Source organism: Impatiens glandulifera, chromosome 3 (genome assembly GCF_907164915.1).
Source record: "Impatiens glandulifera chromosome 3, dImpGla2.1, whole genome shotgun sequence".
NCBI classification, from domain to species: Eukaryota; Viridiplantae; Streptophyta; class Magnoliopsida; order Ericales; family Balsaminaceae; genus Impatiens; species Impatiens glandulifera.
Window position 1 is genome coordinate 45638780 of NC_061864.1, and position 24516 is coordinate 45663295.

The following is a 24516-nucleotide window of genomic DNA, read 5'->3' on the forward strand; positions in this document are numbered from 1 at the left end:
GCGGCTTTCTTCTTTCGGCCACCTGTGGAACTGGGGGCCGGCTGCTTCCTTTCTAGGAATTGCTTTGATCTGATGAGGCATCGTTCTACGACAACGACGCCGGGACCGATATCGAGATTGAGGTGAAGGAAGATCTTACCTAGAGGAACAGTGTATCCCCACGACCGGTTTGAATCTGGTTTCACCATATCCATTAGGTTGCTAAACACGGTCTTTGCCCAGTTGACCTTTCTTCCCTCCATCAGACCAATCAGCATCTTGATTTTGTCTTTTGTGAGATTGCTGAAGTTTCCTCCCCTCGCCAGAATCGCCCTCGCGAAGATGTCACATATCGGGATATACTCCGGCTTCAACATTTGTTTGCTTCCGGATGTTTTGATCGGCTCTTTAATTGCCGATAGAATCTGGCAAGCCGCCTCAAAGGTGTCCTGCTCTATTTCTGCCGTAGCATTCTGGCTGGTTGTCGGAAGACGCAGGCTTTCTGCCACCAATGCCTCGGTGAGCTCTATTTCAGAACCGCAAACAGTCGCGGTGATTTTGTCGTTGGAGATGGTTGCGGTTTTGAAGAATTCTTCGACCGCATCTTTGTATATAATATGAGGACCGCCAAGGAAATATTCCAGACCGGTTTTGACTACCCGGTCAAGAACCTCCTTTGCCTCGGACGTACCTTTCAGCCGGATTTCCTCGAAATCCACCTGAGATAGGAGTCTGAACAGAGCCGAATCACGCCCCATGTTAGAGAGTTTGAGAGAGTGTGAGAGATAGCCGCTTTAGAAAGTTAGAAAGCTTGGAGAGAGAAAGCAGATTCGCGTGAGAATGAAGTAAAATGACCGAGAGGCCCTTTTATAGATGCGGTTTGGAAGCCCAACCGTCCCATCAATATTGGGCGGGAACTTTCCCTCCAAATTGAAAGAGGCGGCAAACCGTGGGCGCCAAACCATGGGCGGCAAACTAAAGGGTGGGCGGCAGTTTTGGGCGGGAGATTTCCCTCCAAAGTTTTTGCTTATGCCATTGATGACGCACTCTTCTTTTTGAAACCGATTGATGGTACGGTTTTTAAGTCTAACCGGTTATTTTGAGTGATCAGAGTGTTTGCAATTTATTTTGAGCAATTTTAAGTGACCGAATAAGAACGCGGTTTGAAGATGTTGACCGGTTACTTAGATAAATGGTCAAAGAATTAGGAAGACACGGTCATTTAAACTGAAATGATATTGAATTCAAGAAATGTTGCAGAAAGAAAACCGACAGAAAATTCGGTATTGAGATAGGCATACATAGATAATGGAAAGTACAGCCTATGAAAAAGACATTCTAGAAATTCGGTCTATTGCTGAATCCTTGTCTAGGATGTTTGAGGAAGAGGCCGGTGTGCCCGGTCCGAACTCTGGCCGGTACCCAAGAATCAGCTTGCTGATATGCGGTGCATACCCGAGACCTCTCTTAGTCAGTACCATATTCTTGAGGTTCTCGAATATGACCGTTGACCAGTTGATGGTCGATTCGCAAAGGATGTGGGTCATGATGTTGTAGGTATTTCTAGAATACCGTTGATTCGGCGATTGACACAGGATCGAACGAGTCACGATTTCGAGAAGTAGTTGACCGTGACTAGCAAGCTGGGTTTTAGGCCCATAGTGTTCCACCGGAGAAGGGGTGGCCGATAGATATTGGGCGAGTTCAAATCCCGCATGGTCCTCTATGACTGGAAAGTCAGAGAATCCTTCAGTAGGTAGACCGAATAGTGAAGCAAATTCAGCTTCATCGATCCAGAGTGTGTGATCTCTGACGGTAGAGACGATATAATTGCCTCTGATGCAGGCGCTTCGAAAGAAGGCCTTGACATCTTCTAGGAGGATTGGACCGGCCTCTTCAAGAAAATGTTGAAGACCGGTTTCAGTGAGAGAGTGAAACATTAACTTCTGTTCAGAATTTCCGTCTATCTCTCCCATGCAAGAGTCGAAGTCAATGCTTAAGAAGTTACCCAAAGTTCGGCTCGGCATGATTTTGGTGTGGAAAGAGATGGGATTTAAAGGATTTCAGAAGTATTTTGATGCTTTCGAATGTGGTAATTCGATTAGAGGATGGCTCCTTATATAGGATTGGTTTTTTTGGAGGGAAGATCTAAGCATTGATTATCAGTTTTGTTTTATTAAGGAAAAGAATCTTTACCTTTCGAAGGTGCATGGGGAAGCGGCAGATTGCGAGGCCCGAGGTAGTTGTTAGTTGGGAAGTAACCAGGTTAGTTAGATATTAAATGTTCAGGTGGTTGGGAATTATCTCATTAATTAGGGATGCACTTAAACATAACCGAGATTAATTAGATGAGACCGAAAATAACATAGAACAATGCCGAAATGGCATGAATAACAATGAGGGGGAACATGAAATCAAACGAAACATAACTGAAACCGAAGGGAACACGTATGAAGCCGAAACGATCAAACATGAGTTGGATAAAGATACACCCGGTACATACTGCAAAACGACCGGGTGCAAGAAGGAGTGACTTAATGTGCGCGGGAAGGGGCTTCACGGGGGCGATTGAAGTTCCTCCTCCTCCAGGCTCTCTCAAACCGATCATAGAATGAGTCGGTTATCTCTCTGGTTAGCACCTGGGCTTGGTTCAAACCCTCGCCGGGACAGGTTGGGACACCAAGTTCCACGAGAAGGCTGCTTATTTGGGGAATGAGCCCGACCGACCGGATGCCGACCATCCAGATGAGGACGTCGAATAGCACCCGGGACCAGTTGACTGGCGTGCTGGTGACAATGGCCGCCATCATGTTGAAAGTCGCGGCACAGTAGGTGTTGGTGACATCCCTTCCAAAGATGCCCCTACCTATCACATCGTTGAGGAGCTGATATTCAGCCCTCAGGTGTGACTTAGCGCCATGATCATCAACAGGCTCATCCGACCGGGCAAGTGAGAGGGAGACCTCAGCTTTAATGTTGGCCGGTGGGTTGAGGTCTGTGAGCCCTTGCTTGGGCAGACTGAAGCACCGAGCGAAGTCCTGCTCGGTGAAATCGAAGATTATACCCCCAACCTTGGATTGAATGTGGGTATCAAAATGAGGGGTACCCCTGAATACTCTGGCATTATAGAAAAACTCCATAATGGATTCAGGGTAGACAGTTTGCTTATCGTCCAGAAAATACTGAAGGCCAGTATCTTCTAGAGCCTTAATCATCCTATACACTTCATAGTGCTCGGTACTGGAGCAAGATTCAAAATCAACTTGAAGAATGTTTGGGAACTGAGACATGGTTGCCTTAGTGAGAGGATATGTTTTGTCTTGTGAATGTTTTAGTGAATGTGTGTTTCCCTTAAATACTAGTTTGGGGACTATCCTATTGTCCAGGTATTGAATGAGATAATGTCTATTTACCGCAGGGTATAAGATATTGCATGAAATAGGCAGGTTTTTCAGACTAGGTTGTCGATCATAGGCCTAGACTGTGAAAGATATCAAAAGATCTTCACGTCTTTTTAGGCGCGACCTGTTTTACTTTGAGAGGGTAATGTTTCAGAACAGATATCCTTAAACCCTGATAATTATTCCTCTTCTGCTTGAAATCCAAATAATCTAGGATAGCCTGCTTCCGAACCGGTCAGGTATCAGTTGTTCATCCCGATGCGGTTATTTGGTGCATGCACCAAGTAGCCGGTCGGTTTACTCTATCTGATAAACTGGGCGGTTCTTCCACAGACACCCTGAAGATTCGAAGTTCAACAGCTTAGGAAGAATTACCGGTTTTGTCTGTCTGAACCGGTTTCCCTTTAAGCATCCTTTGGAAGGATTTGGCTAATGTCGGTTAAGCCGAGAGTAAGTCTAAATTGAGAAAACTTAGCTTCCTGTAGAGGCTTTGTGAAGATATCGGCTACTTGTTGATCGGTCGGTACGTATTCCAGCCGGATATGCTTCAGCGTGACATGCTCCCGGATGAAGTGATGTCTTATGTCGATATGCTTGGTTCTGGAGTGGAGAACCGGGTTGTAGGTGATTGCAATGGCACTCGTGTTGTCACAGAAGATCGGGGACTCTTCGGCTATAATACCAAAGTCCTTCAGCTATTGTTGAATCCAGAGGAGTTGTGAACAGCAACTTCCGGCCGCTAAGTATTCAGCCTCCGCGGTTGATGTGGCCACCGATGTCTGTTTCTTGTTGTGCCATGACACCAGTCGGTCACCTAGGAATTGGCATGTACCGCTTGTGCTTTTCCTGTCAATCTTACACCCTGCATAGTTTGCATCTGAATAGCTCGTTAGGTTAAATGACGAATCCTTTGGATACCACAGACCGACGTCAGATGTGCCTTTTAGATACTTCAGTATTCTCTTTGCGGCTGTGTAATGGGATTGCTTTGGATTTGCTTGAAATCTCCCACACACACCGACCGCAAACAGAATGTCCGGTCTACTCGCAGTTAGGTATAGAAGAGAGCCGATCATCCCCCGGTATGCAACCTGGTCTACCGATTGGCCCTCATCATCCCTGTCCAGTTTAATTGATGAGCTCATTGGAGTAGCCGCCGAGGAGCAAGTGTCCATCCCGAACTTCTTTAGCAGCTCCTTGGTGTATTTAGGTTGGCTGATGAATGTTCCCTCTTTGAGTTGTTTAACCTGAAGACCTAGGAAGAAACTTAATTCTCCCATCATACTCATTTCAAACTTGTCAGTCATCATTTTTGAAAACTTATCACATAACTTAGGATCGGTTGAGCCAAAAATGATATCATCTACATAGATTTGAACAAGTAGGATATGTTCCTTCTTTTCAAATTTAAACAATGTCTTATCCACCGAACCGATGGTGAAATCATGCTTTAATAGAAATGCGGTTAGTGTATCATACCAGGCTCTAGGTGCTTGCTTTAGACCGTATAAAGCTTTATTTAGCCGGTATACATGGTTTGGAAATGCAGCGCTTTTGAAACCGGGTGGTTGTTCAACGTACACTTCTTCACGTAGGTCACCGTTCAGAAATGCACTTTTAACATCCATTTGAAAAACCTTAAAGTTTTTGAAAGCCGCAAAAGCTAGAAAAATCCTAATGGCTTCAATCCTGGCTACAGGGGAAAATGATTCTTCAAAATCAATGCCTTCTTCCTGTTTGTAACCTTGAGCCACTAATCTGGCTTTGTTCCTCGTGACCAAACCGTCCTCATTGAGTTTATTTCTGAATACCCATCTTGTTCCTATGACCGATTGATCTTTCGGTCTAGGAACTAGGTACCAGACTTTACTACTCTCGAACTGGTTTAGCTCTTCTTGCATTCCCAAGATCCAATCCGGATCTGACAATGCTTCATCTATTCTTTTCGGTTCAATCTGGGATATGAAAGCGGAATTAAAATATCCTTCTAGAAGTTGACCCCTAGTTCGAACAGGTTCTGAAGGGTCACCTATAATTTGCTCAGGAGGATGTTTACTGTTTCTTCTGAGATTCAGTTCAGGAGTGTCTACCAAATTACCGTTTACTTGATCAAGGCTAGACATGTCGGTAGGCTGAACGAGATTATCAGACCGACCGACTTCCTCGGATTGAACCGAAGTGTCAGCTTCCTGTTGTGGAACAGCTTGATCCGGCTGGGTTTCAATATTACCCATTTGGTCATGGACAAACCGCCTGAAGACTGGAGTCTCATCTTCACTATCAGAATGAATATCATTATTTTCCAATCTGTTGTGTAAATCAAAGCATGAAGCAGTATTGCTTTCAACCGATTCATCGAAAACAACGTGAATTGTTTCCTCCATGGTTGCAGTTCTATTATTATATACTCTATATGCTTTACTTACTACTGAGTATCCTAGCATGATCCCGGTATCGGTTTTTGCATCAAAAGTGGTGAGTTGGGTTTTACCATTTATGTGTATATAACACTTACAACCGAAAATCCTGAGGTACTTAAGTTTGGGAACCCTGTTAAAATAAACCTCATACGGTGTTTTGTTGTGAAATTTGTTTATTAGAGACCGGTTTTGTGTATAACATGCAGTGTTGATAGCCTCAGCCCAAAATTTCTGAGCAATGCCGAAATCGGCTATCATGGACCGTGCGGCTTCCTTGAGAGTCCGGTTTCTTCTCTCGGCCAGGCCATTTTGTTGAGGAGTCCTAGCACTAGACAACTCGTGTCTAATGCCGGATTCATCAAGATATGCAGTTAATGTACTATTGGTAAATTCGGTTCCTCGATCACTTCGAATGCTATTAATGCGAGTTGATTTTTCATTTTGCAGGCGCTTAAGAAGTGTAATTAGGTTTGATACGGTTTCACGTTTAGATGGTAGAAATATTACCCATGTAAATCTAGAATAATCATCAATAACTACCATGGTGTAAAGCATGCCTCCTAGGCTAACAACCTGAATCGGTCCAAATAAATCCATGTGAAGAAGATCTAAGCATTGGCTAGATTGGATATTTCCTTTACTCTTAAAAGATGACCTAGTCTGTTTACCCATTTGACATGCTGAGCAAACCTTATCCTGGTTAAATACTATATCAGGAATGCCCTCAACTAGCTTTTTACCACGAATGTAGTTTAAAGTTTTCATGTTTAGATGGTTTAGTCTCTTGTGCCACAACCAGGTTTGATCAGTCTTAGCTATCATGCATATAGGATATTCTACTCTAGTTTTCCAGTCTACCTTGTAAATGTTACCTATCCTATTTCCGGTTAGTAGTACGATACCTTGAGAGTTCTTAACTAAGCATGCATGTTTAAGGAATTTTACCGTGTATCCAGCATCACACATCTGACTAATGCTAAGCAGGTTAAAACGTAAGTTTTCAACTAAAAGTACATTATCAATAGTTAGGTTACCATGGACAATCTTACCATTGCCCACAGTTTTACCTTTTGAGTTGTCACCAAAAGTGATTAAAGCACCGGTTGCAGCTCTGATGTCAGTTAACATATTACTGTTTCCGGTCATGTGCCTGGAGCAGCCACTGTCCAAGAACCATTCATAGCTTCCTAGCCGTTTCTTTGGGTCCTGCAAAATGTACATATTTACAACTATTTGGTACCCACATTTACTTGGGTCCACATGCGATTAGTCCCTTAGGTATCCAAACCTTGATAAACCGGACGGTCTTCTTTGCTAGGGTTTTAACTGTTCTTTTGGCATTCGGTCTCGTGTATCTTGGTCTTTCTACAAAGGTCTTAAAGGGTGATGGTCTTTGATTCGGTGATCTATGGTTTGACCTACGTGGTTCAGGAAAGGCTTTCTTATGTCTGAGGATTTCGGCTTTTCTTTTCACAGGGTCAAGCCATGATTCGGTTGGACCAACATAGTCGTATTTTATCTTTTCTTCCCTATAGTATGCGGTCTCCTCTTCTTCAGCGGTCCAGGAGCTCTTAAGAAATTTTATAAAGGGAAGGTTTCCTCTTGTAAGCCTTGCTTTCTCTATGGGTTTTCGGTCTTTGGAGCTATCTTCTGTGTATCCTAGGCCACGCTTACAACGAGGATGCCTGTAGTGTCTATTCATGTTCTTTACTATATCGCTAGATCTCTTATATGCGGCCATCTTATATTGAAGTCGGGCATTTTCTTCCTCGGTTAATTCTCTAGTCGGTTCACTGGATTGTTCGGTCTTAGGATCTAATTCGGTCTCTAAAGTATGAGTATCATCAGGTTGTAAGACTTCCGGTTCGGTTATAATGGGCACCTCTGGTTCTGTTGGAGTGGGTACTATGGGATCGGTTCTAATGTTGAGGTGCTTAGGTAGCATGGTTAGTAGGTTCTTATATTCTTCTACCATGTCATTCAAAGCATTGTATAACTCATCTTTAGTGAATTCTTCACAAGGAGAGTCAAATACCTGTTCCTCATTTGCCATGAGACACGTGAGTTCATCATCACTGTCACTGTGAGCCCATAGACTTCCTCCATCGTCGGCTATCAGTGCTTTCGGTACCTCACTTCCTTCACCGGTTTGTTGATAATTGTTTCGGTCATTTTGATAATCCGGTTTCTGGGTATCTCTTCTTGGTTTCCTGCATTCCCACTTAAAATGTCCCAAGCAGTTACAGTTATAACATCTTACATTGGATTTATCACCATAGTAGTTGTTTGTCGGTTGGTTTCTTTTCATGAACCTCCCGAACTTCTGTGCAAGCATTGCCATGGCATCCTCGGTGAACTGCTCGGCGGTTCTGATCGGTACAGGTGCAGGGGCCGGTGCAGGTGCAGGTACAAGTGCAACCGGTTCCGTAGATGTGATTAGTGCTCTGGTTGATGTCGAGGCTGAGACTTCTTCTTCAGTCCTAGATCTCATTTCGAACTCGTATGCCTTAAGATCTTCGAATACATCGTATAGTTTCATCTTACGTAGGCTCTTTGATTCCCTCATTACCATTGTTTTTATATCCCAAGCACTTGGAAGAGATCTCAAAGCCTTCATAATTACCTCTTTGTTGTCATACTTCTTTCCCAGAGTTGCTAACTCATCTAACACACCAGTGAACCGGTCACTGTATTCCTTCATAGTTTCTCCTGGTTTCATCTTGATGCTCTCAAACTTCTGTGTGGCCACCATTATCTTGTTCTCCTTTGTTCTTTCATTTCCCTCAAAGATCTGGATAACCGTGTTCCATGTCTCCTTCGCGGTTTGGCAGTCTCTGATCTTGCAGTATGTGTTTCTGTCCACACTGTTGGAGATCCGGTTTCTAGCATGATTATCCAGGTTGTTTCTTCTCTTATCTTCAGCCGTCCATTCCTTTCTGTCCTTATCAATGAATATTGGTCCTTCGGTCAGAATGGACTCCATTTCATCATCCAATGTGACTAGGTGCAGGTGCATGCGTGCCTTCCAGTTGGCAAAGTCATCACCTTCTAGCATTGGAGGCCTATCCTGATACATGCTTGCTTGAGTATTGAAACTAACTACTCTAATACCAATTGTTAGGATCTAGGTAGACGCTGGAGGACCGGGGGTTGGACCGGTTAGCGGTTCTCACTCGAAGGGTGGTGGTTAATCCGGTTAGAGATTAACACCGGGGTTTCAATACTACACAACCTGTCGCAAACCCTTGAACTAGGTTCAAGCGCGGAAGAGATTTGCTTTCAGGTTGAAGCAGCACACTTGTTTGATAGACAAGGCCGGTTTCGGATGATGGAGATTTGAAAATGGTGGGTCGGTTTCGGTAATCTGGAAATTCGGTATGGATGGTATAGAGTCGGTTTAGAGTGATGTAGTTGAGTTAATCGGTTAGATAATGAAGCCGGCAGAAAGTAAATAACAAGACAGATTTTATGGATGTTCGGAGATAAAACTCCTACGTCACCCCTTCCTCTCGAAACCGCGAGAAGGATATTCACTAAGGAATACAAGTACAATCCGATCGAGACTTATTTCCTGCTCGATAATACTCTTACAATTTACACCGAAATTGTAATACACACTTTAACTTTAGCACTTAGGCTTTCTTAGAATAACACAATTTTATCACTTGTAGTAAATGCTCTTAGCGCTTCACTTGTCTCACTGAGTGTCCCACATTTACTCTTCTTCAACTGCCCCTTTTTATAGGTGAAATATGCCAACGGTCATATTTCACTGCCTTGAATCCGATTGGCTGAACAGAGGTGCAGTGATTTAGTGTTTCAGAGATTCAGACCTGCGGTCGTTCCCTCAGACCTGGTATTCTGTCTCAGACCTGGCGGTCTGTTCTTCCGGTTTGTAAGACAAACCTGCCGGGTTTGTCTTTTACTTGATGTAGGCACTGTCTGTTGGACAGTTGTCTGTACTTGGAAGATCTTCTTTCTGGCTTATCCCGAAGTGGAAGGATCCGGTAGTACTGTTTTCTACAGCCTACATTCTTTCCTCAGACTTGCATGGATATGGAAGTATTCAGTCTGTTCCTTTGGTATCATTCTCAACAGATACCCGAATTGTCTTCTTGTACTGGTCGGCCGCTTAACTTAGCCGAATGTCTTTTGGTATGAGTGATGTAACCGGACTTCTTCCGGTTATTCCTCTGCCTTGTGGCTGATCAGCTGTTTGATGATTCCGTTTTTAAGCTTTGGCCGATCCTTTCTTTGTGCGGTCATGTTCCAAGTGTTCTTGATCGGTTTGGTAGCTTAACCGGCTAGTTTTCTTAGCCGGTTCTTTTGGTTTATCCGGTCTGGTTCCTTGTTCCTGCATGGAAAGTTTATTTAAGTTAGGTTTACTTGAACCGGTCTGATTTTATCTAACACTTGTTTTACCACTTTCTTTTGATCATTACAAGATTCTTTCAAAAATTCACTCCATTTTTCAAAAGGAAATACTTGTTTTAAAATTTAGATATTTGGAAATATATTTTGTTTATTATTTATTTTTCGTTTATTTCTTTAGTGGATTTTTGTTTTAGTTCTTTTTATTTATAGACCCAAGAACTAACCAGGAAATAAATAAAAATTGATACCCTAGAAGAGTACTCGTGTTTGATAAAAAAAATTGGATTACATAGAGTCGACGAATAAATTTGTATCATTAACCATTCACAAATGAAAAATGGCAAAAAAGAAAACATTTAATTCTTTCCTCTATCTTACATCTATAGTATTTTTTCCCTGGTGGATTTCTTTCTCATTTAATAAAAGTTTGGAATCTTGGGTTACTAATTGGTTGAATACTACACAATCCGAACCTTTTTTTACTAATATTAAGGAAAATTATATTCTAGAAAAATTCAAAGAATTAGAGGAACTCCTTCTCTTGGAGGAAATGATTAAGGAATACTCAGAGACACATTTACAAAAGTTTCATATAAGAATACACAAAGAAACCATCCAATTAATGAAGATATACAATGAAGATCATATGCATATGATTTTGCACTTCTCGACAAATATTATTTTTTTAAGTGGTTATTCTATTCTGGGTAATAAAAAACTTATTATTCTTAATTAATTGACACAAAAATTCGTATATAAATTAAATGATACAATAAAAGTTTTTTCTATTCTTTTATTAATTGATTTATGCATCAGGTTTCATTCCATGGGTGAGAACTAATGATCGATTTTGTCTATAAAGATTTTGGATTTGTTCATAACAATCAAATTCTATATGGTCTTGTTTTCACCTTTCCAGTAATTCTAAATACAATTTTAAAATATTATATTTTTCGTTATTTAAATCATTTATCCCATCACTTGTAGTAATTTATCCTTAAATGAATGATTGACAAATGATTTATTCAGTTTTGTTACTTTTTAAATTATATTTATTCTTTATATTTGTACTGAACTTAGAGATTTTTTCTATATTATTAGAGTAATTTTTTTCCATTAAAGTAAATAGTATAATTGTGGATAAATAACTATATTATTAATCTACGTATTTTATTGTAGAAATTTTGGGATCAATAAATGTAACATGCCAACTAAAAACACTTTTTCTTGGATAAGGGAACAAATTACTCGATTAGTTTACGTATCATTCATGATATATATCATAACTCAGGCATCTATTTCAAGTGCATATATATATATATATATATATATATATATATATATATATATATATACCATTTTTACACAATAGGTTTATGAAAATCCACGAGAAGCGACTGGGCGTATTGTATGCGCCAATTGTCATTTAGCTAATAAGCCCGTGGATATTGAAGTTCCACAAGCAGTACTTCCTGATACTGTATTTGAAGCCGTTGTTAGAATTCCTTATGATATGCAATTGAAACAAGTTCTTGCTAATGGTAAAAAGGGGGGTTCGAATGTGAGGCTATTCTTATTTTACCTGAGAGTTTTGAATTAGCTCTTCCTAATCGTAATTCCCCTAAAATAAAAGAGAAAATGGGTAATTTGTTTTTCAGAGCATCTTTCCACTAAAAAAATATTCTTGTGATAGAGCCTATTCCTGGTCAGAAATATATTGAAATCATCTTTCCTATTCTTTCACCTAATCCCGCTACTAAAAAGGATGTTCACTTCTTAAAATATCCTATATGTAGTTGGAATAAGAGGAAAACAATTTATAATGCTACATCAACTAGTAAAGTAAACAAAATCGTACAAAAAGAAAAAGTTAGAATATGAAATATCAATAGTAGATACAACCAATAGACGTGTTAAGTGGTTGATATTATCCCTCTAGAATAAGAACGAGGGCCTTGAAGAAATTACAATTTTTTCTAAAATTCTAATTATTGTAGTAATGTTGTATTATTTATTACATAAATTTTTATTTAGTTGTTTTTAATATTATTAATATTATTTTTCATATAACCTTTTATTTTGATTAGTAAAAATTAATTTAAAATAAATAAATTTAAATGATTTCACAAAATTTCATGATTTTATTAACTATCCTGAATTAAACTGGGCTTCAGGGCCCATTTATTTATATCACATGGCCTGATTTCACAATAATGCTAAACCTAGATCCCCTCCTACGCCTTCAATCCTTCTCACTGCAAATCTACATCTGAGTACAAACAATCCAAGCAACACAACTGCACTTTCAAGCTTCGGAACGGGAAAATGGTTGCTGCAAAGAAAACTGTACGTTTTTCCCGTCTGAATTTCTCTTGATTCTTGTATTGATTACCATCCTTCATGTTTTATTCGATTGTATGATTTTGCCTTTTACAGAAGAAGACTCATGAGAGCATCAACAACAGGCTTGCTCTCGTCATGAAGAGCGGTAAATACACACTCGGTTATAAGACTGTAGTGAAGACCCTCAGGAACTCTAAAGGTGAAGATTATCACCTCGTGTTTCCCTCCCAACTAATACGTTATGGTAGACCCTTTACTTAATCCCATAAAAGACGTATTTTTTGATTTGCAGGGAAGCTGATTATCATTTCGAACAATTGTCCGCCTTTGAGGAAGTCGGAGATTGAATACTACGCTATGCTTGCAAAGGTTGGCGTTCATCATTTCAATGGAAGTAAGTCATGAGCACTAGACTACAAGTTTATCGTGACTTGATCACTACATGTTCATTGTTGATTTGTTGATTTGTTACCTTTACTCGAATTGCATGATCTAGATTGCCTTTATTTAGCAAATTTAGAAATATTGTGTTTGCTAATTTTTGAAGTTTACTCATTAAGTAGAAGACACTTTCTAATATCAATTTTGTGTTTTTCTTTTGCCCTTGTATTCGAAGTTAAGCATCTGCAAATTGAAGCTCCATACATTAACTTTATTTGTGTTGAAGATTTTACAACCAAGTAGCCAAATCTATTATGCATGAACAGAATTTCTCTCATACAAGAATGGTATTGCACATGTCCTTTTCACAGTTATGAGTAGGAATATCAACATTGAATCTAGTATGATGGAAATATCCATTGAGTGTTGAATTTCTAACATTGTTTTGTTATTGTCTGCCATATTTTGTGAGTGAATATTCGAATTTTGAGTATATAAAATATCTCAATTGCATAAAAATCCAGAATCCTAACAGAATTATATTACTATTCATCATCTTTGTATATTATTGTTTTAATTCATTTTGATTCGGCTTTCTCATTTCTTCTCACATATGATGATTCTTTGTTGTGGTTACTAGCTAATTATGTTTTCTTTCCATATGGTTTATTGGCATTTGAGTTTCTTGATAATGTGTGTTTTTTCACATGCAAATCTTCAATTGACTTGTATAAGTTGTCTTGTGGAAGTTTGATTAACATTAGTTTCCTGGACTAACACTAGAACAATTGATGAGTTTATTTGCAACTCTTCCACTTTAAAACTGACATAATTTATTCATGCTAGACAATGTTGATCTTGGGACAGCATGTGGAAAGTACTTCCGTGTATCATGCCTGAGCATAGTTGATCCAGGTAATGAAGTTGTATATCCCAAGAATTATGGAAACTCCATTTTGTCTTTTAGAAGAAACTCTAACCTTATGGATTTCTATCTTATTTTCTCAATGTGCTTAGGTGATTCGGATATTATTAAGACCTTGCCAGGAAATCAGTAACATGTTTACCATCTTATGAAGCCTCTTTCTGTAACTGAAGATAGCTGTGATGGAAATGCTGTTTCTCTATTTATGTATTTGTTCTCGATTTCTTGGGGTTTATGCAATAATTTTTTTATGCAGAGTTTTCTTCCTTAAATAGTTTTAAAAATTTATTTACAATTCAAGATACCATAGATCTTTCTAATGTTCTTGTTTACATTTTGTTGAGTAGCGGCCATTTAGCTGTGTTGTTTAATATGTAACTCATCTTCCATGGAACAATCATGTTAGTGCCTTTGCATTTCCATGACAGCTCTCCAAAAATCATTGTAGTTGAGCTGATGATCTTGTTGGCATAATCAGATTCAATATTCTTCAACAGATCTTCTCAATTTATGCTGTAGAGATATATTATCAGTCAGATTTTGCATTCCTTATGGGTATTTTATATTTTGTAGGCAAATGCATTCAAATCGAAATCCTATATCTTATTTTAATGCCCACTAAACTATTTCTATTTAGTCCCTTTGTGTTGTGTATCATTAAAATATTTCTTTTGATGCCATACTGAACTCTTCTAAGCGCTTTAAAATAAGTATTTTTCTTGTTCTTAGAACATTTGTTTAGAACATTTGTAACAGAATCCTTAAAATGTGTTTTATCTTTATTATGAATATAAATAATATAAAAGTTGTAAAAAAAAATGTTTTATCAAATTTCATATCCTTATAATTTTTTAGTGAGGATGAACAGTGAACTTTTATATTTAGGGATTACTGAAGCATTCATAAATAATAAAATAATATATTTTCTCAGGCTAATTATCTCGCCATTTCTTTTTTTACTTCTAACAATCCCGTCATTGTTTTTTGTCATTTTTTTTTTCCTTTTGTTGCTATTTTTTCTAGATCTCCTATTTTTCTTAGATCAATAATCTATTTTCTTCCATTTCTATTATGGATATTTCTCCAATTATACGAATGGCGGGAATAGTAGATAATAAAGTGTATAATGAGATATTTCAATCTCAAACTAGTGGTGGTGATTATGATCAGTTTATGTCAACTTATGAGTTCAATGAGCTGCAGACTCAAGATCAATACAAAAAGGCTCGAAGTAAGAATTTCTCTCTAGAAAAGGACATTCTATTGGTTTCTGCTTGGCTTAACACAAGTATTGATCCAATTCATGGAACGGATCAAACCAATAGTCAATACTGGATCAAGGTAGGAGCATACTACAAGGAAGTCATAGAAAAGACTAAGTATGAAGAAATCTCTCACAAATAGTTGGAGCACAATCCAGCAAGCTGTAAACAAGTTTTGCGGCTATTACACAAAAAATCAATCTCAAAATAAGTATGGGCAACGAACAAATAAATCTCTCACAAATCTCAAAATAAAGTTTGAACTATTAAAATAAATACAAAAATCAATCCAACACACACCTTGAAAACTTTTGGTACAAATCAGAATTTTTTTTTAAAGTGAAAGTAGCCATTTCCTTATGGGAATGTGTTCTTATATATATTTTAGGTTCTTAAGGTGGTTGAGAAGTTATGAATAAATATTTAAGGGTTATAAATAAATTAAGTCGTTGAGAAGTTGTTTGTTTTAATGAATATTTAAATATATATGAATAAGTAATTAAGTGGTTGAGGTAGTTGAAAAGTTGGTTGTTTTAATGAATATTTAAATGATATATGGATAAGGATAAGGAAGCTGATGTAGAATAATTTATATTTTGATTCTCTAAAATATAAATATTATTATTTTATATTATTTTTAGGGATAAGCTTGCATCCGAAATTTGGACGGGTACGCCCTCCTTTACACAGTGGGATCACTAGATGACTCGTCTGCCGATCAACAGCTGAACAGCTCGACCAAAGCCTGATCAGATACTAAGAAGGCAGTCGTTTCTATTCACGTTTTGTTTTGAACAAAATGTTCAGGGTCTCGATGCCCGTTACGGTTAGGCTCCCACGTAACCTTAGGGATGACAAATTTTTGCTTGAAAACATGAGTGAGTTTTGCTGAACTAATATTTTGATGTTTTTGTTTACATTTAATGTAAAATTTAATTACTTCATTACATCTTTTATATTTTTATTTTTTGTAGCACTTCTCTGTGCTTTTTTAATTGCAAGGAAATATTTGAAAATATAATAAGCAACAAGATTTCACCATATAAACATGTTAAGACCTTAAATGGCTTCTCGGATTGAATGTCAAGAACTGTTTTAAACTTTAAGCATGTTGGGATTTATTTTGTAGTTACTTTGTATATATGAGAAAATAATGTTGACCTAAAATAAAATGTTTTGGACGAATTTTCAGCCTTACCCTTCATCAACAACAAAAACGTTAAGCGATTTATATTGGGATTGACAATGAAACAAATAAATTATAGTGATAAAACAAAGCGATGGTCAATGGTAGTGGAACAAGATTTTATTTAGGGGTAATTGTAGAAGAGGTGGTAGGAAATTTAAGTAAACAAAGGTGTGTAAACCAAAGCAAGATGGGGAATCATAATTAAAATCCTTAAAGAATGGAATACCCTTGTCTTTGTCTTCAAGGATGAGCGGCCCAATTGAATGGATAGTTTCCTAAAGTAATCTCGTTTGACGTTTCCTTTCCCAAACTAACTAGCCCCAATTGAATGGATAGTTTCCCAAAATAATTTTAGATGGCGTTCAATTTCCCAAACTAACCTAGTTCATTCATTCTCAAACTAACCTAGTTTACTATTTAAACTCTGTTTTATTTATTTATTTATTCTTTTTATATTTAAAATTCATTATATATAAAATTAAATTATTTATATTTTAATATATAATTTAAATTATTATTTTTATAAATTAAATTATTTACATTTTGATATATATTTTAAATTATTATTTTTATAAATTTATTTATTTATATTTTGATATATAATTTAAATTTGATTATTTTTTATAAATTTAATTATTTATATTTTAATATATATATATATTTACATTTTAATTATTATTTAATATATAATAAATATTGCCTTTAACATTTTAATAAATAATTGATAAATACTAATAAATTTAAAATATTTTAACCATAATAATATAATAATTAAATATTCGGAGGTTTTTAAATTTATTAATTATTTATTAAATATAATAACATTTTTAATTAATATTTTAACCCTAGAAATATGGTAATCTTTTTATTATATTTAATAAATAATTGATAAATTTAAAAACACGAATATTTAATTATTATATAAATAATAATATATATATATTAAAATATAAATAATCAAATTTATAAAAAAATAATCAAATTTAAATTATATCAAAATATAAATAATCTAATTTATAAAAATAATAATTTAAAATATATATTAAAATATAAATAATAATTTAAAATATATATCAAAATATAAACTTTATATATAATAAATTTTAAATGTAAAAAAATAAAAAAATAAAACTGAGTTTGAATAGTAAACTCGGTTAGTTTGGGAATGAATGAACAAATTAGGTTAGTTTGGGAAAGTGAACGCCAAACAAAGTTACTTTGGGAAACCGTTCCCAACAGAATTCTCACGTTTGAGGCGTTTTTTTCACTATTGAACCGATAATTGACCAAGAATGGGACATGATTGTATTTGTGTTTTTCGAAAATTCTGATTTTGTCCCGATTACTATAAACACAATTAAATATATCAAATCATTAATATATTTATTTATTATTATATTTTATAATAGTTTTAACTTATATTTTTTTTATAATAATATAAATTTTTAATATATTATCATACCTATATTAAAAACCTGTTTATATAATTTTATTATATAATTTGTTTAGTGGATATGGTATAAACTAGGGGTGGCCAAACCTACGGATCGGATACAATCCGGTATTTCGGATCGGCCAGCCGGATGCCCGCCGATCCGATTTTTTTTCATATTTTAATTTTTTTCATATGCTAGAAAATTGAAATTATTCTATTAAGGATTTCAATTATGAATAATGATGATTTGAGAACAGATCTAAAGGAAAATGGGAAGAAAAACAAATGAAAGAGACATATTTTTGTTTGGGTTTGTAAAGGAAAATAGGAGAAAACATAAGAAATAGGGAGATTTTGTATTTTTGTTTGGGTTTGTAAAGAGAAGAAAGGAAAGATAGATTTTTGTTTAGTTTGTAATTGTTTAATAATATTTTTATTTGAGTTTGTAAAGAGAAACATGAAGGAAAATATAGGAAGAGATAGATTTTTGGTTGAGTTTGTATTTATTTAATTATATTTTTGTTTGGATTTTTTATTTAATAAATTAAAAAAATGATCGGATCGGCTTCGGATATCCGAAATCTTTTTTGCCCAATCCGTATCTGATCCGGAAATCCGGTAAAAATATCGGATCAGATCGATATCCGAATCCGATCCATCGGATACAGATTTTTTCGGATCGGATCGGCCGGATCAACGGATCGGATTTTTTGGCCACCCCTAGTATAAACCATGCCTCGCGGAGATTCTCTGAAACCGAACGGAACAAAAATTGTAGTAAAAAAAAATCTAAAGTAAAAAGGGGCGAGAATGATAAATGCATTCCTTGTCTCAATATGTCATATTGCTATCCTTACTCATCACCAAGCAATTCTATGTAATTTAAATTTAAAATCACAATATAACGTGAATAAAGTGGTTCAGTCAAAGATTCATGAATGTCAATTTTAAGATTTTATCAAGCTAAATTAAGATGACATGTCTGGTCACTAAAAAGGATTATCAGAAGGAAAAAGATTGCTTTCAATATATTATTAATTAGAAGATTCGAGACTAAAAAGAAACGTTGTCTTTTGACTTGACCCATTGTTTTTGAATAGTTTAATCATTCTTAAATTTTAATTTGAGAATACAAGGATAAGACACATATACAAGATCTTAAGCATTAAAATGGTTTGTGAGTGCAAACACCATGATATCCTTTGACGAATGAGTGAGGAATTAGAATATTGACAAAAACATACACAGGTGAAAAGGGGGTAAAAAACGAGAGTAAAAACTCTCGGTTTTGACCCTATAACTTTCGGTATAGACACATTACCGAAAGTTTTGGTAACTCTCGCCATCCTTCGGTATTGACTCTTTCGTTAAAAACAATTGGGCGTTTACCGAGAGATATCGTAGAGTTTTCAGTTTAAATACCCTAGAGTAAAACCGAAAGTTAATTAAAAAACTTTCAGTTTTTCCACAAAGAGAAAAACCGAAAGTTTTACAAATAACTCTCGGTTTTACTCCTAAGGGAAAAACCGAAGGTTTTCCAATTAACTCTCGGTTTTCTTCAATTGTAAAACCGAAAGTTAATTAGAAAACTTTTAGTTTTACTCCTGAGGGAAAAACTAAAAGTTTTCCAATTAACTCTCGGTTTTCTTCAAATGGAAAAACCGAAAGTTTTCATATAACTCTCGGTTTTTCCATTTGAAGAACAACCAAAAGATTTCAATATTACTTTCGGTTTTTTCCTGTAAAATTTACAAAATATGCCAATTATTTTGCTCGCAACCAAATCATGTTCATCCAAACCAATATATCAATAATAAAAGAAATGACACATACATTAAATGATCATTATCATTACAAAATTCGCAACCAAACTAATTATCCGAACAATCTGTTATAAATTCAAATCGAAACAACTACTAATCAAAACATGTTTTCAATCGAAACAACATATCAAAACGTACTAGAATTAGCTGGTGGGAGGAGGAGGTGGTTGTTGATATTGCCTCATAAACAATTCGACGCTCTCCATTCTTGCATTCATTTCTAACTTCTCCCTCTCCATTCTTGCATTTGTTGCTTCCTTTTCCGCTTGCATTTCATTAATTATGCGCATTCTTTTTTCATCCCTCTTCTCCAATTCCTCTAGTTTGAGCGCCAATCTTTGATTTTCTTCATACAATCGCTCACTGTTTCGTTGTGAACTGTTTCCACTTCAACGATCCTCACGAAAGTGTGTGGGCCGGATGCCTGATCCCATTCCGAACACTCCCCCGTGCTTTTGTTGTCCGAACACCCTCTCCGTCAATTCAAAATCAGATATTCCGGGTTCGTTACTAAGAATCTCCTCCATCTCAACCTTCACAATTGAAATAAAGTATTATTTCTATAATAAAAAACTAGGCATATTCAATTCACTTACAATTTTCTCTTGCACGTGTTCGTCCGGGACGGGTGTTGGGTTTTCTTTTGTCGGTTTTGGGGTACGGGTCCTCTTGAATACTTCAATGACAGACGGTGCCCGTCCCATTCAATCGTCTGTTGAAATAAATGATTTATATAATTAATAACAATCTTTAGATTAAGTTATTACAAACAATATACTTACCAACTCTTCTTCAATTTGTGCAAACGGTCTACTTCCCGTATGATGTGGGAATTTTAGCTTCTTCCTGTTAATTATATTTGTACGACTGTTTTGCTGTATTTGAAATAAAAAATGAAGTTAGATTAATTAATATCATATTTTATAATTTATAAAACCGTACCTTAAATTTTTCCGTGAAGAAATGGTTACGACACACAAACTCCCAATCATCTCGATCGTAGTCTGGTGGAGGATTAGCCAGTACCGCCGCCTCATCTCCTTTGTGGACGCGGATATATGCCTTGTTCAAATCTGACCGCCATCTATCCCATATCTTCTTGGCGTGTCCCAATCCGGTCTTTCGAAATGAATCAATAGAACCATTAGTAGCTTCGAACGGATCCTGAAAAAAATATTCAAATGTTAAAAATAATTATTTAATGAATAATGTATAATTAAGTAATAATTATTACCTTGATAGCAGTCCAACGTGAATTCAATTGGTCTGCACTTAATGTCTTCCACTTTAGAAGACGGTATGAGACAGCTGAGGGGTCCTGGATAATAGACCCCACATGTCTAGACCACCGTGTTCTTCCCACGTCAGCACCACCTGGCCTCATATCTACCTCTCTAAAAGTAAGAGGAATCCTTGTCCCCGCTACCCTCTTAGACAGCGCAATATTCTTGTTCTTCCCCCCGTCTCTTGCGGGCAAAAGATTCTTCAAAATTATCAAATTCATAATTAGATATGTGAATCAATTCAAACAATAACTAATTTGTAAACAAGTTACCTGTCGATGATGGGTCGGGAGTGGAACCGTGCTCCTCCTCGTCATCCTCCTCGTGAGGCTCCTTGAGACCCTCGTCTTCAGCCTCATCGTTAGCATCCCCCATATCAGCAAACATACTCTCTACAAACTCTTCGGCCTCAGTAGCCTTAACATCCTCGCCTGCTGGGGGAGCAGTAGCTATCGGGACCACATCAATAGGTGGTTCGTCTCTAGAAGACGATTCTCGGAGCCTTAAGTTTTCTGATTGGGCAAGTAAGTTCTGGTATGGCTTTAACAATTAACTGGGTGTTTTCCTCATAGTCCACTAAGGTTCTTTACTACTTTCAGACATTCTTAATGCATAACATTAATAAATGAGGGAATAATTGAGATCAAGTCGTAATAAGAACGAATATAAAGTAAAGAACATAAATCTACCTAATTAATTAATCTGAACTACATATTTGTAAACCGCGGTTTTATTTTTGTCACAATCTTCCAACCGGGTCGGGCTGACATATCAAGGGCGTAGAATACTTGTTTTTCTTGACTCGCTAATATATACGGGTCTTGACTTTGGGTTTTCAAAATTCGGTTTACATTTACACTTACGAAGCCATATTTATCCACTTTCACTCCTAGTTCCTCCGAGTGTGTATCAAACCACTTACACTTGAATAAAACAACTCGTTTGTGAGAAAAGTATTGTACTTCGATTATATCCGTTAAAACTACGTAGTATGACACAGTTTCAGACCCGTTGTACCCTCAACAACCACCCCACTATTTTGAGTGGTCAAACCTTCGTCGTGTTTTTCTGTACAAAATTTGTATCCGTTTACTTTACACCAAACATACATAGACGAGTACATACTTGGACCTTCTCCTAAGATCTTGAGGACTCTTGATATGTCGTTAAATTCTGCTAATTGAGCGACCTATATATATACTCGAAATGAAGTTGTTAAAATGAATAAAAAGAGTTAGGATATATAGTTTATAATTTACTCACTCGATGCTTGAAATAGGCGACAAACGTTTCTCCACGGGACTCGTTGTTATTGCAATACTGCATATAATCTCTGCAAATAGATCGAATATTAAATAGCATACTCTTTAATACTAATTAGTAACAACAAGATAAAATCTTACATGTAAAAAGGTTCTGCTTTGGGGCAATTTTTCAAAATGTAAGAATGAGCTGTCACTCGATCAATATAATCCAAGTTGTATATTTTTCTGTTAGATAGGTCTTCCAATGATGCAAATATTGAAATGCCCGAGATTTCAGTTTGTGCATTTTCTTGCTCTTCTTCTTCCATATACCTGACACATAAACTAATACTCTCATTTACAAGATAGCTCTCGCTTATAGAGGCTTCGGGGTGGTTATTATTCCGCAAATATTTTTTCATTGTACCCATGTAATGTTCAAACGGATACATCCATCGATACTGAACAGGTCCTCCAAGCAAAGCCTCAAATGACAAGTGAACCAGGAGATGCATCATGATGTCGAAAATTGATGGCGGAAAAATCATTTCAATTTGCAAAGTGTCAATGTAATATCATGTACAATTGTTCGAGGTCCTCTTGAATCAACTCTTTGAAGCACAACAACCGAAAGAACCGAGACAAATTTACTAACGCATCATACACATTATCTGGAATTAATCCACGGGTTCCTAAAGGAATAAGATATTTCAACAAAATGTGACAATCATGACTCTTTAATCCCGAAATCTTTTTCTCTTCCAAATTTACACAACCGCCGATATTTGAGCAAAAACCATCAGGCAACTTGAGATATTTCAAGAATTTACAAAGACGTTTTTTATTTTCGGATGTCAAAGTGAAAGACGCTTCTGGATAATGAACAACTCCTTCATCATTTATAGGATGTAACCATGATTTTATGCCTAAGAGTTGTAAGTCTTTACGGGCTTTAGGACCATCCTTAGTCTTCTCTTTCACATTCATTATTGTTCCCAACACGCTATCCCAAATATTTTTCTCAATATTCACCACATCCAAATTATGTCTCAATAATAGTGATTTCCAATAAGGCAAACGGAAGAAAATGCTAAGTTTGTTCCAATTGTCTTCCCGCGTTTCATGATATATCTTGGTTTTCTTACTCAGATCCGTACTAAGAATTATGTCTTCTAGGTCTCGTGCTTGCTCGTAACTTTCTTTCCCCGTTAACAATCTTGGGGGATCTCTATAATCAGTTCGACCATCAAACGACTCTTTATCCCTTCTGTATTTGTGCTTTGGTGGAAGGAAGCATCTATGACCCATGTAACATTGTTTGGAATCATGAACCAATCGAAGAAATGCGTGTCATTGTTACAACAAGGACAAACGAATTTACCTTTCGTACTCCAGCCTGATAAATTCGCGTAAGCAGGAAAGTCGTTAATGGTCCACAACAATGCCGCTCGCATGTTAAAGTATTGCGAGGTGTGTGCATCAAACGTTTTCACACCAATTTGCCACAGTTCAGTCAACTCGTCGATCAATGGCTGGAGAAATATGTCAATTGCATCTCCCGGACTCTTTGGACCCGGAATTAACATAGATAAAATAAAATTGCTAGAATCCATGCAAGTAGTGGGTGACACATTATAAGGAACAATAATAACTGGCCAAACACTGTATGATTTTTTCCCAATTGCAAATGGTTGAAACCCATCGCTTGATAAACCCAATCTTACGTTTCGAGATTCTGACGCAAAATCTTTATAATTTTCATCAACCGTTTCCCAAGTTAAGGAATCAGCGGGATGTCTCAACGTATCACTATCAACTCTTCCTTCTTTATGCCATCTCATCATTGGAGCGTTTTTGAGGACATGTATAGTCTTTTTAGTCTTGGTATTAAAGGGAAATATCTCAACAACTTTTTTGGATTGAATTTCCCATTTTGCTTCTCTCGAACTGCCCCACTTGTTTGGTCGATTTTCCATCTTGAAAGACCGCAAACTCTGTAAGAATCTTCATTTTTGCCGTCTTTCCAAAATAGCATACAATTGTTCTTACATGCGTCTATCTTGTCATATTTAAGCCCGATATCAGTAATGAATTTTTTACTTTTGTAGATGAGTTTGGCAATTGAGCGTCAATCGGTAATATGTAGTCTTTAAGCAGACGCAGCAACATATCGAAAGAAGAATTTGTCCATTGACATACATTTTTTATGTGAAGTAGTTTCAGTAGTGCTGATGATTTTGTTATTCGTGCACCTTCATACAATGGCCGTTTGCAATCATTAAGCAATTTATAAAATCTATGCGCATCTTCGACTGGTTCATGGTTGTTCGGGACATCATTAACGTTGGAGAACATATCGTTTATAAATTCGTGCATATAACGTTCTTCATTGACCTCTTCATTAACTGTATTATTCATCTTCGGTCTCGCATCGTTGAATTCCGGCACGGCATCCTC

General features: G+C 36.6%; 1 protein-coding gene across 1 annotated transcript; it reads left to right on the forward strand.

The window, feature by feature from the left end:
- Positions 1-12389: 12389 nt before the first annotated feature.
- On the forward strand, positions 12390-14243 carry LOC124931639 (60S ribosomal protein L30-like). The gene is made up of 5 exons (XM_047472153.1): positions 12390-12520; positions 12611-12716; positions 12810-12911; positions 13745-13813; positions 13916-14243. Exons 1-5 carry the CDS (start codon positions 12500-12502, stop codon positions 13954-13956), a joined length of 339 nt encoding a protein of 112 aa, XP_047328109.1. The 5' UTR covers positions 12390-12499; the 3' UTR covers positions 13957-14243.
- The last annotated feature ends 10273 nt before the right edge of the window (positions 14244-24516 follow it).